Below are 18,003 nucleotides of genomic sequence, written 5' to 3' on the forward strand. Positions count from 1 at the left end.
CTCAAGAAGTCCCAGTCTTATCTGCATTTATATATCTTCAGCTGTGTAGGAGTCTTTGCTTAGTAAAATTCAAGGGAGGGGAAGAAGGGTGTGTGTGTGTGTGTGTGTGTGTGTGTGTGTGTGTGTGTGTGTGTGTGTGTGTGTGTGTGTGTGTGTGTGTGTGTGTGTGTGTGTGTGTGTGTGTGTGTGTAATCAGACTGTTCTTCTCTGGTGCACCTCTCACACTCAGTATAAAGGCAGTACCCTTTCAAAACCAACCACATGACCCATGAGCCGGGTGTATTTCCCAGCACTTCCTTCTGCCCATGTTTGCTAAAGTGGGACTAGTGAGCTGATAAATCAGTTCAGCATTCTCTGCCACAGTCCAGGCTGCAGGGCTATGATTTATTCAGTAGCTCATGCTGGAAAACCCCAATCTCAACCATATAAGGGCTGTCAGAAATGCAGGTATTTCACAATGTTGTACAGCACACATACTAACACTCTTAGAATTTTAAAGGTTTCCTTAGGGATTTCTGCATTTGGGTGGACTGGAAAAAGGGGTTGAGGTTTCAAATGGATTCTTATTATTTATTTTTTTGTTATTTATTTTGTGTGTACTATAAAACATTTGAGATGACAAAAATATTTATTTAGCATATCTGTAATTAGAAAATAAAATCAATATGAGCGCAAATTCATAAAACATTTTTGATTGTTAGAAATGGCAGCAAACCTGCAGCTCCCAAAAGTGAACATCTAAACAAAACATTATTTTCCAAATCTTAAGCTAGATTGCTATCAGCTAATAATAACTGGCACTACCTTTAGACATCTCATCTTAGCAGGAAGCGTTCTTCAAAGAAAATATTTGTGTGCTAATCCTGTCTTTGGCTCGCCTTCACCCATCTTGTGAAGGGGTTTGTGGAAGGCCATTGTCTGAATGTCACGTGTCGTGCCCACACCCACGCCCTTTTCCACACTCAACGTCGGCGCACTAATCACTGGCACCTGCAGCTAATCATGGACTGACTACTAGCCCCACAATGTTCTGTTCAATGTTCTGGCCTTTTCTCAGATCAGACAACGTCTCGTTCTGCCTGCTGTTTAGATAATCATGTTTTTCCCCCGCTTATGACTTCTCTTCGGTCTGTGGGTTCTGTGTTTTTTTCAATTACGCTACATTGCACATGAATCCTGCAGCTCATTACACTACCCAGTGATATAAGTACTTGAGTACTTCCCAGACAGAAAGCACCAATATTAAGAGTTAAAGAAAAAAAGCTGCACTTGGATCAGATGACATGCATTACACAGAGCAATGCAATGCATAATCCTCGTCATAACTTTCCAAATTCTCCATTATTAGTAGAACGCTGCCACATCCACACTGGCAGGAAGCGTTAGATTAAAGCAGCATGGACAGAGACTGTGAGTCTTAATACCAGCTATAATCCTAAAGACGTGGCAATAAATAACAATCAAGATGATAACAGATTATAAAAGATTATATTTGTGAGGTGTCCCTTGGACAGGTTTAGGCTTTTTGCTTGTTTTGATCTGCTTAACTGAGATGCAGCCATTACAGCTGCCACATAAACTGTCCCCAGTTGAAGTGAGGAGGATTCAATTTAGATCCAACACACAAAAATCCTCCACTCCTTGTCACGTCCCTGGCAGAGCACCTCAAGAACACCTGGATGTCCTCACCGACAGATCCAATACATCACTCTGACAAACAACTGTATTTACCTGCTCCAAGACAGCTACCGCATTCCCAGTACCAAGCAGAATGTGGTTTCATGTGTGCGGAGCTGCTTGGCCCTGTGGCACTTAGCTATGTCATAATGAAACATTTCGAAAGGCTGGACCTCCAGTACATCAGAGACTGCTGCCAGGCCTGCCTGAATATGCTTCTCTTAGGTAGAGTGCAGAGCATGCACACAGATCCATAGAGGATGCAATCTCCACTGTTCTCTACTTAGCCCTAACGCGCTTGAAGAATATAGGTAGTTATACGAGAATGGTGCATGGCAACTTCAGTTTGGCATTCAATGCAGTCATCCCCATTAAACTGGCTTTGTAGTTTTGGTTTTAATACCGCAGTCTGTAATTGGAGTTTGGATTATCATTCAAAGTGCTCTCAGTTAGTCATGATCAATGACCACATTTCATCTCCACTCTTTTTTCATTTTGGAGGCCCCCAGGGCTACTTCAGCAAAACAAAACAAATGCCAGTAATAGATTTCAGGAGGCAAGTGAGAACAGCACACACCCCCATGCAAATTAGAAAAGCAGTCAGACAGCACTCATATAGTGTACAATGTATTTATTTGGCTCATGGATAAAATACAGACGTTTTGGCTCCTAGGCCTTCATTCACGTGCTTAGTATACAAGTCATGTCTAACTGTTTTTCTAATTTGATTCTGACCTAGTGTTTAGTGTTTGATCTTCTGCTGTCATTATTATTGCCTCTGTGCTGACAGAGGTTCTTCATCAGCTGTGCAAGCATAGTGCTTTAATCCCTAGATTCTTCTTCAGAGACACACACTTATGTATACATTCATAAAATAAAAATATTCAGACATTATATTTTATATTCAGGCAACGTTCAGAGAGAGCCAACACAGAGCCAGGCGGGAGATCACTGAAAAGCAAAAAGACACCGGAAAGCAGAAAACCGTAGCGAAACTGCTTCCTAGTGGCACCTTTGTTTTGTTTTGTTTTGTTTTGTTAAACATATAAATAGGATTAAAGTAGGAGCTGTGTATCCATGCATGTCCCTTGTCCTTCCTCTTCCCCTGACCCAGGGTAGTTTCACAAATACATGTGTACATTAAAGGCTCCCAGCTCCTACCTGGCCTTTATTCACAAGCAGGTCACTGATGATGTAGGCCAGTAAAGGTTAATACAGTGATCGCAGGGTACAGGACTCCAGTACAGTCAGCCATGTGACTTTGCAGTACAACGTTCACAGTGTCAGGGGTGGTGGATGACCACTTATTACTGGCAATAAAATGTATTTCCGCCCATTAGGTACAGCAATAAAGTAGGTGTACCTAATAAAGTCACTCAGGGCACATCAGTGGGGAAGAGATAGAGCAAGTGAAAAATGTCAGCTCTCTGAGAGCCAACCGAGAGAGGAGACAGGAGCTGACAGGGTCTGAGAGGGCCTCATAAATTTAGACGAAAGAATAACTGAGAACATGTCGGCCAATCACATTGTAGATTGACATAGGATTTGCAAGATATTTGACTAGGGGGCCATGCTGAAGGGTTGTGACTAAGAGCTTTGACCATAGCTTTGACTGATGATTTGGTTATAGAGCCACAACCTAAAGGAGCATCAGAATGTCACTCCACCACATCAGTCATTTCAATGAGGAGAGACACATTTATAAGATCCACAGGACAGTCAAGGACAACAGCCCCACCAGTAATGGAAGCTCGGTGTTTCTGCCTTCAGGCAGATCCCAAATGAAAACTACTGCATGCTGGGATGGGTGATGGAACAGGTCAAAGTGGCCAGTGTCCAAGGCCTTTGACCTCCAGGGCCCTAGGAACCTGTGGACAAGCTATTGCAAGTAAAAAAAAATATAGACAGAGATGTAACTTGAATATTCCCCAATAACTGCAGGCATGGTTTAAAATATTTCAAGAAATGTTATCAAGTTACCATTTCTCACAAAAACGCTTTACTGTTTGTAAGTGAAAGTGGCATAAATGTGTCTGTAGCAGAGTACATTCTTGTGACCTGAGCTTTTACCAGCAGTCACATGATTGAGTTTCAGAACTATTCTAGTAGGTGTGGATTGTGTGGTTTTGCACTTTATAAATACATGTTGCACTCCTGTGAATCAGACATTCAAAAACGGTATGTCACTGTGCAATCTTTTACTGTACATAAGAGTAACTTACGACTTTAAGTTATCCTGAGTTTATTTTGAAGGTAAATCGGGTTTGGTAAATTGTTTGTTTGTTTGTTTGTTTGTTTGTTTGTTAAATGCTGATTCTTGGTTTTCATGTCACAGGAGAAAGGAAAGTTTTTAAATTGCTTGATTTCTATTGTATATGTGCAATGCAGTTTCCAAGTTTAAATTTTCCAATTTTGTAGCATTTTTAATTTGTAGTGTCTCAGGTTTTGTAGGTTTTCTCAGCCACTGTAAATTTGTCTATACTAGTCATACACACCTAGACATCAGAAATGTGACACAAAATAGAATGAGTACAAAAGCAGATTCCTAGTTTACAAAAGCTAGTTTTATTCAAGCACTCACCCTCAAGACTAAGGGTATAAACATGTATCAAAACACATTTAAGACAGCAAATTCTATCCAGAGATGACTTTCCTTATATTTTAATTGTTTTGAGAATAAATAATTAAAAATATAAAATGAAAATTATTTTAAATAAATTGTTGTGATTAAAATTATCTATATTAATATGTTTTATATGTATTTCTGAGCCTTTTGACAAACAGTACGACATGCTGCAACGTGCAAAATACAGGGAACTAGCACACCGGTCATATTCTAATATCTTATAATAAATCATTAGATTATAATGTTAATATTACATTAATCTTGTTTCTGGCTGACCTTAAATAAAATACTTCAAATGAACTGCAATGCACTCATTTATTTGTATGTTACTAGCAAGTAAAAGTAGTGATACACACAAAAAAGGGAAATGAGTCACTATTAGTAGCTCATTTCATTTCCTCGATGAGTTTGCTCTTGAATAAACCATCATTCAAACCTGCAGTTGTTCAAACAACACCAATGTGCAGAACTCTGCTAAAGCAAACAATTAATGTGAAACCAATGTTCACAATTAAATTTAGTAAACCTAATGTATTGTTTCTCTTCCCCCAGTGTATATATACCCACATGAAGTATGTTGCTGCTGTTGGAGTCAGAGTCTGTGGTTTCCACAGTGCAGTGTGAGCTGTGAACTGTTGCAATCAGTTTGCCTTCTGTTCCTCAATTTGAGCCTTCTGATCTTGACATTTAATCTCAAAGGCTATTCATGCAGTAAGAATCCATTTGCGTAGAATGATTTCTATGCAGAATTATACACGTTTAAATATGTATACCTCATTTAGCACGCATAATACAAAGCAGCGCAGATATTTCATAAATACATCTTGGATTTTTTCAGTACAATAAGCTGTAGTAAAGGATCATATAAAACGGATAAGGAATAAATAAAACTGAATACACATTCAGTCTAAAAGTTGTTGAACAGAGTGAGAACTAAATGCAGGAAAATACTTCTGTAATAATGCCTTGGTGAAACTGATAGTGAGGTTTTTGCACACTGTGGTGTGTATGGCTATGAAATTCAAGTCCCAGCAGAGTTCTTTAAGAGTAAGGCACCATATCCCTTCCATCTGGCATTAAGGTTAAACAGTGGCACAGACGGTAAGATGCAAGCAAGCGCCATGTTCTACTGTTCCATGGGCTCTTTATCAGAAATTCACAGGTACAGCGTAATAGTTGTACCTCCACCAACAATAAGCATTGGATTGATCTCAATGAATGAATGGTGCTCAGACACCGAAAGGTGGAAGGGCAAAGCTAGACTGGTCTTTACTGTCCTGCCAACAGCTGTGGAATTGATCCTCACACTGCCAGAGACAATCACGTAGATCGGAGATCTACACCTGTTTGCAGTCCTGTACTCTGATAGCTGTGGAGTCTAGCGGGAACTGTCATTGGAGCTCTGTGTGCTCTCCTCGGTAGTCATGCAGGTTAACTGGGGAAAGTTGCGAGCTCTCTGGCAGCAGGACAGGTTCGTCCTTTTGACAAGTCCTCGTATGAAGTGGTTGAATGTCCCCCGGAGTGCTGCAGAGGAGAAATAGAAGATGAAGGGGTCCAAGCAGGCGTTGAAGGTGCTGGTGAGCAGTGCGTACACTCTCCAGCTGGGACTGTACCAGCCAATGAAACCCACTATATGGGACACATTGTAGGGCATGAAACAGATGATGAAGACTAGGAGGGTAAACACAGAGAGCCCAATGGCCCTGAAACGCTTCTTGGAACTAATGTTGGGCAGCCGGGAGAGGATGAGGATGAAGTTGATGTAGCAGAAGCAGCAGATCATAAAAGGGATTAAGAAAAGCACTAAGAACAGCTCCAAACGCACAGGCAGAAGGATTGTTAACTGTTCATCACTGAAGTCTTCATAGCAGGTATTCCGCTTGGACGGGTCAAGGACGGTGCTGTTGGTGTGGTCATAGTACTGCATAAAGTAGACAATACTGCAGTGCGCCATGGAAACCACACAGAAGATAACACTTGCTATCACTGCATTCCGGGGGTGCCTCTTGAGTTTGTACTTGATGGGGAAGGCCACTCCCATGTAACGCTCCACACTGACGGCTGTTAGGAGGAAGGTGCTGTTGTATATGCTGGTGTAGAAGATAAATCCGGAAAGAGGGCAGAGGAAGTAGCTTATTGTCCATTTCATGTCGGCCGCCTCTTTCATGCGGAAGGGGAGGAAGAAGAGAAAGATGAGGTCGGAGATGGTGAGGCTGAGGAGGAGCACGTCGATGGGGGTGGCGTTCATCCTCACCTTTCGAATGAAGGTGTAGAGAGCCAACAGGTTGGCAGGGAGGCCAGTGATCAGTGTAATACTGTACACCGCCAGGACCAGGTCTCTGAGGCTTGGTGTCCACAGCATGGTTCCTTTTTAGCTCAGTGGTTATCTGTAAAAACAAATCTTTTGTTAGGAAGTCGTACCCCTGACAGTTTCATTTCACAATTGGAATATTATGCTGATGTGTGACCAATGTTGGTTGACTACTTTTAAAATTCAAATTCTTATTTATAGGTCTATTAAAAGCAGCTTGCTCTGTTACAGTATTATATTTGTGCTAAATAATGTGTTCTAAATTTTGTATTACTTCCACTAAACACCCTACAACTAAAAGCCAATATTAACTGAGAAATTGTCTTTTTAGTGGCATGGTATAGTGGTGACAAAGTCTGTCATAACAAACTGACTGCCTCCACACCCCATTCAGATGACATTGGGCAACAAAATTTGAACTTTTACTCTTTATGCTGAAATTGGAACGGTTTTTAGATTTTTTTTCTATCATGTATGTTTTTTAAGTTTCAGAGCAGTTACAGACACTCCAGCTGGTGAGAGAAAAATGCTCGTGTACTAAATGACAGCAAATTAGTCGCACTCAGGCAGTGAAAATACACACACGAGTCAACATGAATTACCAAGTGCTGTTGGTGATTTATATAGTCACATTTGTATTTAAACAAAAACCCTTTAATCCCTCCATTAGGCACAAAGATTTCCCATTCAGAATTCCACTTGGTTCATGGCCTGTCTTTGGGTAAACCATAGCCTGTCTGCCTTTGGGCATTTTGATCAAGCAGGCATTAAAGCACACACACGCTTGCTGATCTCATGAGAAGGAAATGGCATAATGTAAATTTTTGAAGTATTGGATTTTTTGCGCTAAATATAACCCACAAATATCTGAAAAATGTTTCCATTAAAGAGGGAATTCACTACGTTACATGATACAAATATTAAAGGAAGCGCTTCAGGGCTTCTGGATTGACTAATAATCTTAAATCACTTAATAGTAAAATTAAAATATTTTTCAGAAAAGTCTCTGCAAGATACTGAATTACATTAAGAGCTTTTACAATCTGCTGGGTCTGGACTCTCACTCATCACTCTTATAACTATATACTTTTCATATTACTTTGAATATTAATAAATAATACAGGGTAGTTACTGTGTAATAAACATTAAGTTGAATAACTAAATGAGCTTGGAACATTCGGTTCTAAGACATATATCATCATCATATATCATTTCAAATCCTAATATAACTCTTACCTTTGTAAGTGTGTGTGGTAACCTTGTGACCAACATATTCAAAGAGGCATGTAGCGCTTTATATAGCAGCACTGCAGTGACGAACGGCGATGACACATGCAAGACAGAAACCCACTTCCTGTTATATGCCCTGATGCATCATGTTATATTTTTTCCTCATCAATTTTACTCAATATTAAGCAAATGTAGAGTTAGATTCATGGACTCGAGTACATTTAGAAACCTCAAATGTATTACAGGGTACTCTATAATTATTGTAAATTACTTTTAATACACATGATATGTATTAATACACATAATATGTATTTTTAATACATGAATGTTGTATATGAGGTTATGTGGAAAAAATACCTGCTGTCCATATCAAACCACTAAGTGAACACAAACCTAAGGAAAAAGCACATTATTTTTTGGGAAATGCACATATACAGTGTGCAGATGCCACTTGAAATGGTCAATGTTTCATTATGTTTTTTAAGTAATTTATTTATTTCTTTTTTGCAATCAATGATCATTTTGTTGAAACCTTCAGTATTGTGCTATCAGCAAAAAAAAAGTCAGCAATTTTTTGTAGTGAAACTCCTGGTTGTATTATATGGTGCAACATTGAAATGTTTAACTCTTGTGTAATTTTTGGTCCTATTTAGCCCAATACCAGCTACCCTTATTGAACAGGTCATTTTCACTACCCTTTTTATCTCGGATGCATTGTTAAATAACTTTTATCTCTAATATTACAAGGGCTTGTTTCTTAGCCAGCTGACCTAGATCCAGCATTTATTTATTTATTTTTGGTAGCATGAATTTTAGTTTTGTTTAGCATGACAGTACAATAGATCTAATCCACCTTTTCTCTGGCTGCCAGTCCTTCACATTTTTAATCCTTTTCACTAGCTTAGCACTGTGTTGGAGGCCTGGTTCTGCACATAGGCTTCTGGAATGCATGATTTCATTCATTCTACAAGGATACAACCGCAATTCAGATCAGCCTTTTGTAGTGAAATTCAGTCAGTGAAACCCTATTCATTATATATACCTTCAAATCCTGCCCCTGATTCAGTGTAGATAGGACTGAGGAAGTCATCAGTAGGACTCTTCCCCTGCACCCAGGTATGTATATGCTAGGTGAAGCCAAAGGATAACTTCGAACCACCCTGTCTGCTGCCAGATGGTAAACATAGTGGTAGGGAGATGATGGCTGAGAAAGGTCAACTATAGGTCAGCTTGTGGTTATCCAAGGAACCCTGGTGACACGCCTCAGTGGCATGTTCTAATTAACTTTCAGAATGAATTCAAATATAAACATATTACTACATTAATGAGATGCACCTTTTCAGGAAGACACACACACACACACACACAAGCACCAATCACACCTTCTAACCATTTCCCCGCTCTCAATCACACACTTATTGATTGAGAGCCCTCACCTGTTTCCTATCATTATTCCCAATGGATCCTACCACCAGTGCTTCGTATTAGCCTTCATGGAGGCACCTGGCTCTTTTCCGCATGTCGACTATGGACCGTTTTGCATTGTTTAAACGTTTTTTCTTTGTTTATCTAATAAATCTGCTTCCAACCTGCACTCACGCCTCGCTCTCCTGTCAAGTCATGTCACATCACAATTAATTATGCTGTACCTGTCAACTTGTCAAGTTGAAGTCCCAGTCTTGTTTGGTACAAGCTCTGATTTGCATCATCAGGAATGTTGCAATTCTGTGAAGTAGAAGAGCACTTGTTTAGATGTGAGATATTAAATAAACAAAAGAGAAAGAAAATTCAACAAAATAAATTGGTGTGGTAATACGTGCCCACTCCCAATGATTAGGAAGATTGCCACTGGCATAAGGGACTTGCCTACTGTGTTGTTGCAACACAAAGCAAGCATGTTAATATGGATGCCTCTGCATCCTCATGGGTTTTTAACTATGAAGGTACAATGTCCGTTGTTCTGATGGTTGCCCTTGATGCCACCTACAGGGCACAACCCAGATGGACAGTGTAATGTCCAGTGAAGATCCGTTCAGCCCAGTGCATCTTCTCCAGCTGACGAGGAGTCGCTGGGGAGGTTGGCAGTCATCTTTCACAGCTCCCTCAGATTGAATGATGCCGCACCACTAGTTCACTTTGCTAATGCACAGTCTACCACTCCTGCCTTTCAGAACATCACCAGGGGGAGACGTCATCACTTTAAATCTGTTAGGGAAAGAATTTTCCTTTCCCTCTGATACTGGAGAAGTGACAGTGCTGCACAACATTTATCCTGTTACTGAGCTTAATTAAACTGTGCACATATTGAGTTTAATAAACCTCACATAAATTCACCTCTACCTGCAGTAATTTTTAAATGAGAACAAATGGGTTTAGCTGAACATGCAGGTATCCATTTAACCACAAGCAGAATATAATTATCTAATGTAAAAATACACATGACCTCTTCCACTTTAAACTCATCTTAAACTCTAAACCACAGCTAAGATACTGACAAACAATAGCCTCAAAATTCGGCAAATGTAAATGGGTAGGGGCTTACTGTGCTTACTGTATGCAGCTGTATCAAGTAAAAAAGTATCCAATAAAATCAATAATCTTGGTTTATTTTAAGATTTAGCATTTAATCATCTTCTAAACCACTTGATCTAAATCAGGGTCACAGGGCACATATCCTGGCAGCTAATGTCTGTTCTAAGGGTATGAGGCAGGAACCTACCCCAGACAGGACAGCAGTCCATCACAGGGTACATGCAGGTAGACCCACACAGCCAGTTTCGAGACAGCAATTGACCTAGCATGTCTTTTTATTATGGGTAGAAACCAAAGTACCTGGAGGAAATCCATGCAGGCCCAGGGAGAACATGCAAACTCCACACAGCAGATGTCACTTTATGCCAGGCCAGCAATCGAACTCAGTGGAGTTTTGAGGCAGTAGCCCTAACCACTGTGCCACTGTGCCACCATGCCGCCTAAGGCATAAACACTTAAAACAAGAAAAACTGCCAATATGGTGAAATAACTTGCAATATGGTGAAACTAACTTAATTAACTTAAAACCTAGAAAGAGCCAAATAATAAAAATCTAGATAAAAATATCTAGAAATAAGTTTAATTTAGTTGTTCAATTCAGTCGTCCAGTCTGGGCTTTTTTGCAGCTGGAGAGATGTGCAGCAGAAAAGGTAACTGGAGGCAGCCAGCAAGAGTGACTGCAGAAGGGCCAGAAGCTAGTCTGACCGGACAATACTCCACATAGTCTGGCCATGAAAGGCCAGCCATGTTCCTAAATGGATTGGCTAGAAGGAAAAGACATGCTGCTGGACACTAGGAGGGGACAGCCCGGGGCCACATGATTCGGCAGCTGCTGGTGGTGCATGAGGGTACATGAAGAGAACAGTAGAGGTTATCACACCAGCGTCCACTGTCTTGCTCAGGACCAGCAGTGTGACGCTAACAACAGACAGAAACAAAGTTTCCACATCCAGGTGTCAGGGGGACACTCTGGTCCACGGGATTAGAGTTTGCATTTATTACTTGTGGCTGTGCAACTGACTCTGCCCTAAGCCAGGCAGCCTGGGGGTAAGAAGCCTGACAGCACGTTATAGGCGGCCTCGTGTCTGCACCCAGTGGACAATTATTGTGTTGCAGGTCAGATCTCTACAATATCTGCTAATGAGGGCAAGAAAAAAGCATGTTCTCTGATGCCATGCATAGTTTCACACCAGGAAGATGCTCCGAGTCAAAGGCCAAACTAAACAAACATGCTATCAGGTACTCTTCTCCTTTTATTTATTTTTTCATTAAGTAAAACAGACATTTTAGTTTTGGCCACACAATACCCCAGCCACGATTCAGACCAGCAACAGTTTATTTTAATATTTCTTTTGTTGGGTTATGTGTGAGTGAGTGGGAGTGGGCTCCAGAAGACAATTTATTATTTTCACAGTTTCCCTTTGGAAAATGTCTGTAATTAGTAGCAAAAAATGCTCTTAATACAGCTTTTGTACCGTACATTTTCTTCTGTGAGAAGAAAAGGTCATGTAGTGGGTGGTGATTTTGTATGCTAATGAGCACTGCTCTCATTGGACCCTTCAATCAGAGTGTGGACCATTGTGCAATGATGAAGAGCTCTGCAATGTTTACAGCAGCAAACTGAATCAAATACCTGGTTGAACCCAAGTTAGATCCCAACAGTAAGCAACAAGTACATCTGATGCATATATATGTCGGTTTAACAACACAACACTGTTAAAGACCCAGGGAATATGTTGCAGAATATTAAGTGTTTGTTTGATATTTATGGAATTTAGCTGATGTTTGATACTAAACATGAGTGTTATATAATAATCAGCAAATTCTCATTAAAAAAAAAAAAAAAAAAAAAAAAAAGCACAACAGAAATGTAATAAAACACTTCTCAGAAACCAACCAAACTCAGTCCTAGCTGAGAACAGTCTGGACACAGCCCTCAAATTACAATGAGCAATTTCTGATGGACAGATCATTGTCACAGACTTTTAGTCTGTAACACTTCTAGAGCATAGAGCTGAATAAATGGCCACAGCAGAAAGAATCAGAACCCTACCACCATAAATGTACGAACAAATGAATGAGAATTTTGTAAATAGTGTTGAAGTTCCAGCATTAGATTTCCCCTTATTATGTGTTTACATAAAGCTTATATAAGTGTCATCAAACAATAGGGAAGAATTTCTGGCAAATTAAATTGGTCATTTGCATGATTATGAAACAGCAGTCATAGGGCACACTTTGTGAGCAAGATTAAGCCGGTTAGAAAGAAAACGCAGAGTTAGGTTCTCTGGGGCTTTAAATAGTTAGTTATTAAAATAATGTGTAGTTTATTAAACAAATATGTTTCAGGAATCTAACCTCTTAATAATATAGTATAAATGACACTGTGTCTCTTAACCAAGGTCCCATCAGAGACTGTTGATTGGTTCAAGCTTACTGAAATGATACTCTTTTGTTCTGTGTCCATACAGAGTGAAATTAGTATTAGTAACCTAGATGTTGTTAGCGTTGGCTAATTTTACTCTCTAGACTAAATTGTTGCTACATGATATTGAGACTAAAACCTACCACTGAATATAGAATTTTTCTCCCCTGCAATTTGTTATTCAAATTCTTGACTTCTGTATTTCAAAAATCTAAGGTGTCAGTGGATGTGATGTTATTGCTATTAAATGCTTGATGGTGTTTGGGGATTTGTATGATAATTATGTGGGTGCGTGATCTTTCAGGGCCCATTCCCTTTTTTAATACTTCAAAGCAATCAATGACCTTGACAATCTTGTTGAAACCTTTCTGGAACGTTAATCAGTCGTAGCTGCTCACAATCTTACCAGTCCTTTAACCAAACCTTCAACCACTTACATGAATACCTGTGAAAGATGCATGAAACTGCTGACCTTGAAACATTAAATACACGGTAAATCACATGCATATAACAATTGTATTTGAATTTCACACAAGGTAAAAGAACTTCCTCAAATGAACTAAGAGAACAGAAAAAAAAAAAAGAAAATTAAAAATCACTGGTAGAAAGGAGATTAGGATGGGAAAACGAGCAGCCCAGTGAGGTCTTTTTTCTCAGAGTGGTTGCCTCATCCCTCAGACTCTGCGTTCAGGCTCATCTCCTTCATGAACTGCTCTCAACTTGGTTCCTCACTGCTACACTCTCCATCTGTATCCTTTATGGGACCCTCAAGCAGGCTCCTCAACCTTATCAGCGTTTGTCATCGTCATTACAGTGATGTTCCAATTCTGGGTTCAATTGCAGAGGTTATTTTCTAAAATTCCCACTGTGAGGGTTAAAAAAAGACAATAATAATAATAATTCTAATAATAAGTAATATAAGAAATAATTCTAATTAAAATAAAGACTCAGATGAGAGTCCTGCCACTAGAGCTGCTTGTGTCTATAGCAACAGTAGTTTAAAGCTTTAGTAATTACTTGCTATGCGTGAATTTTCAAGGTTAATAACAAGCTATACCAGACACATTCGCTATAGAAAAATGAGGTATTCCGTTAGCTAGTTATGCATGTAAGCTAATATGGCTGATTAATAGCTGCTACCATCTTTAATAAGTCGGGTGTGAAAACAAAAATGACAACAGCAACTATTTCAACCAAATACAAAAAGCAGTTTATTTATTCACCATTGAAATTCTTTTAAATCCAAGCATCTCTAAGCCCTGGAATGTCCATGAGGGAAAATTAGGAGTTACCTGATACTTGAGAGCACAGACCTCTATCAATATTTGATATTCACTACAACACAACATAGTGCGCATGTATGTAAATGCATCTCCTAACTGTTCGAATGATGTCTAATGTCAAAAAGCATTCACTGCACTCGAAGTAGCATCAGCCAATAGCTACTCATTATGTTTCCCTGCCATCTCTGACACTGATCACTCAGTCCAACACAGCACAGGTAGAGGGTCTTCTTTATGACTGTAGTAAAAGCACAAACCGCAGTGACAAACCAAGACTTCACTGCATAGCCTAGCCTCGTGTGAATGTCGTCAGTGCAGCACCTCACCTAGGAGGTGCTGCTATTGTGTCATATGATTGTTCTACATGTGGAAGTCTGCTTACAAGGTTGTGACTGTGAACCTGTTGTTTTCAATACTTGTTCAACCTGCCTAATTTTGGTGCCTAGAACATTTTTAAAATTTTAAGTTATGACCTTATGTATGGTTTTTCAAGAGCACAAAGTACGCAAGCTACTGCATAATTGCAAGAAAGCTTGTGTGTGCCCTAGCTACTAGAATAGCTCAGGTTATCAGCATGCTTGTCTGCACTGTGCACCATGAGGTGGTGAAGCTAATTTATCCAGATCCCCAAGAGCAAAAATGGGCCTAAACCACATGGCTACATGAGCAACATGGATGCTATAGGAGAGTGGAAACATGTCTGTGATGGAGGAATCTCTATCCCTGATACTTCTGTGCAAGCACTCACCACCGTGATGTCTCCTTCAAATGCCCTTTTTTTTTAAAGTGGCACAACGTTCACCTGCCCCTTATAACACAGTGAAAATGCAAAAAATAAAAATAAAAAAAAAAGTTTGCAGGTGAACAGATGGATAAATTCCAGAAAAAGCCTTTACTTTCAGTGGAGTTCCACGGCATGCGATAGACACGGTCATCATCTCATTAAACATTTATACATCCCACTTTCCAGATTAATGACGCTTAACCTGCAGGCAAAGAAGTGAAACAGGGAAAGAGTGATGAAAGGAAGAATCTGAGTTTAAAAAGCAGTGCAAAAAAAAAAGCAGCCTAAGGAAGAGCTGAAGTGAAGAGGAGGCAGAGGCAGAGCTACCTGAACTAGGAGAGTATTGATTACTAGTAGGAGATGTATGACACTCTTAAAATGCAGAAATAATGCAGTGCAGAATGAAATATCTTGCACAGCGTTGGAGCTGGTAATTGTCTTTGTAACTTCTTTGTCTTTTGCTGTGTCACAGCTTTTCAGATTCTTCTCTCATCTAAACTGCTTGACCAATCTCGTCATACACACTACATCTCATCCAGGGAGTTGTTTCAATTGCAGATCTAACTGGCAAGGGGATTAAATAATGTATCCAAATTAAATATTAACTTGGATACATTAATAAGTAATTCATAATTAATAAATTAATTACTTTTAAAGGAAAACAGGAGTATCTGCTCACCTGAAACATTTAGTATGGCAATCATCATTTGAGAAGTAATTAATAATATCATTCCTTCTATCCTCCTCTCATTATCCTTAAAACCTTTGTAACTGATGCATCATGTGTTAAAATCAATGCCTTTCACAATGGCAAGAGAATATATATTCCAATGCTTATAAAGTGCACTTGGCTCTTATAGTCATGTAAAAGAGTTAGGCCTGTCAATATATCTGACAGCATTTAAATAAGGTGTAGTTCTAGGGTTCAAAACTTTTTAATGTGGATTTGCAAAAATGCCCATTCTGAGAGTGAGAGAGTGGCCAAGAGAGAGTCTGAGAGTGAGAGAGTGGCCAAGAGAGAGTCTGAGAGTGAGAGTGATAGGCAGAGTCTGAGAGTCAGACAGTGGCTGAGAGAGTCTGAGATTGAGAGTGGCAGAGAGTCTGAGAGCAGCCTGAAATGTTGCCTGGTCTCTGGATGGCTTTGTACGATTTCTTTTATCAGCTTTGCTCTGGAAATAGTCTGTTTGAAAAAGCGTGACCTGCCAATTTAATCTGAGCTGTTTCACAGTTTGGGTTCAAACAATGTTGTGCAAGAAATTAAATAGTTTTATTTTTTAAGGTTGTCTAATTGGGACAATCATAAAATTAACCTGTTGGCTAGGTACACTTTATTTAATCCATTAACACATTAGAGGTTTAATAAGAATGTTCGTAGTCATTATATAAATAAATAAAATTATAGTAAAAATGTTAAAATAAATTAGAAAATTATTTCTTTGTAAAAAAAAATATGGATTCTTTGTTTGTTGCTGCACTTAACACTTGTAGGTGTACAGTAACCTATTGGCTCATTGTACCTATTGGATGTTATTCTATCTTGCACCACCATCTCTGTCTACAAGATCTTTGTGTAGACAGAAATCAATACAGCTTGGGAAAGAGGGCAATTCCACAAGAGGAGGCTTACTTTCAGAAGAAAGAGGTACGGTGTTTTCTTTTGTTTAGAAGACACCTGTAATGGTCACAGGCTGGGCCATCTGCTAAGCCACCTACAGCCACCAGAGGGAGACACAGGGTGGCTCCGATGTAATCAGAGGCAATCAGTCACAGCTGTCCTCCCAGCTACTTAAGAGCAGCTTACCAGCTCCCTAGTGCTCAGCCTTTGTTCAGTGTTCTGGTGAAAGACAAGACTGGTATTTTGGCTTGAGGGCTGCCTCTTGGGTCTCTTTTTTCACTCCTGCCACTTGAGTTCCCCCTAAAAGCCTCCAATTGTGCCTGCTCGTCTCTGGCGTTCCCTCAAACCCTCACCAGTGTTTTCCCAGCCCTCTGGGGGCCTCTGGCTTTCTCCTGTCTTCCCCCACTTGTTTGGCAAAGCCAATTTGTCAGTTTTAGAGTTCCTTTGGCTCTTTATTTTTCCTTTTGTTTGCTGGTAACGTGTCAGCCTGACATCCCCAAGAAAGATGGTTTTAACCCTGTTCCCCCAGTGGTTAGCCAGGCTCTGTGTCTTGTTTTTGTTTCTTTTGTATGTTTGTTTTTGTTTATTTGTTTGTTTGCTTGTTTTGAGCTCTCTACTCGGGTTGTAATTAGGTTGTTGGCTCATCCAGTCTCCCGTCTGCAGAGACCTAGGTTCAATGACATCTTAAGCTGAAAGTAAGCCTCTCATTGAGGTAAGCCACATCAGTATTTGCCTTGCATACATAGCTCTCCCTGCTAACTGCCATAACACAGTTTGATATCAAACAGAATGGTAATTTAGTTTCTGCGTTGACATACACTGACAAGACAGTAATCAAAAACACTCAAGACTAAGTATTCAGACTTCCAGGAGGGTAAAACACACATTGCTCTGACTGCTTTGCTCCAATTAATGTGCCTTTTAGTGCAAACAAAGCAGGGTAGACAGCTGTCTTAACTGGTAACATGCACTATAGTGCTAGTGAATTGCTGAGTCTGTGTTCATTCTACCCTCCGACAGACTGCAGTTTTTATAAACATGTCAGCTTTTAATGTGCACAGACATAAAGATTTTGTGTGTGCATGACAAACAGTTGTATATGGATATGTAATTATTTTGTATGTAGCTGATGAAGATGTTTTGGTTCCATCATTCTTCCATCATGAATGGCCCGTCTCTTAGTAACTTCCTAGTGTAAACATATGGTTTATATATAACAAAGTATGGTTAGCCCTGTTATCATAGGCATCAACAGGCTTTTGCCAAGTTTATACTCATTGGATTACAGCATAAAGTATTTTTGCCTGTAAGAGACATCAGCTAGTGTTATTATCTGCGAACAAAAATGTGAGGTTTCATTCTTCTATTACTAAACAAACTTTAACACTATACACTTTGTATTCTTTTAATGGGCTTTTACAACCTGACCACTAACTCAACAAATGTTGCATGAACAGAAAGAGACTTGCAGCGGTAGTCTAAACAACCCAGGTATAAACTATTACTTGATATAAACTAAA

The 18,003-nt window shown here is 39.6% G+C and overlaps 1 protein-coding gene across 1 annotated transcript; it reads right to left on the reverse strand.

Annotated features, from left to right (window-relative positions):
• Positions 1–4,137: 4,137 nt before the first annotated feature.
• Positions 4,138–7,878, reverse strand: si:ch73-90p23.1 (free fatty acid receptor 2). Its single transcript, XM_027027646.2, has 2 exons — positions 7,851–7,878; positions 4,138–6,690 (listed from the first exon to the last, which is right to left on the reverse strand). The coding sequence occupies exon 2, from the start codon at positions 6,663–6,665 to the stop codon at positions 5,682–5,684; it is 984 nt and encodes a 327-aa protein (XP_026883447.1). The 5' UTR covers positions 6,666–6,690; positions 7,851–7,878; the 3' UTR covers positions 4,138–5,681.
• Between the last annotated feature and the right edge of the window lie 10,125 nt (positions 7,879–18,003).

This window comes from Electrophorus electricus, chromosome 5 (assembly GCF_013358815.1).
Source record: "Electrophorus electricus isolate fEleEle1 chromosome 5, fEleEle1.pri, whole genome shotgun sequence".
In the NCBI taxonomy this organism is placed as follows: Eukaryota; Metazoa; Chordata; class Actinopteri; order Gymnotiformes; family Gymnotidae; genus Electrophorus; species Electrophorus electricus.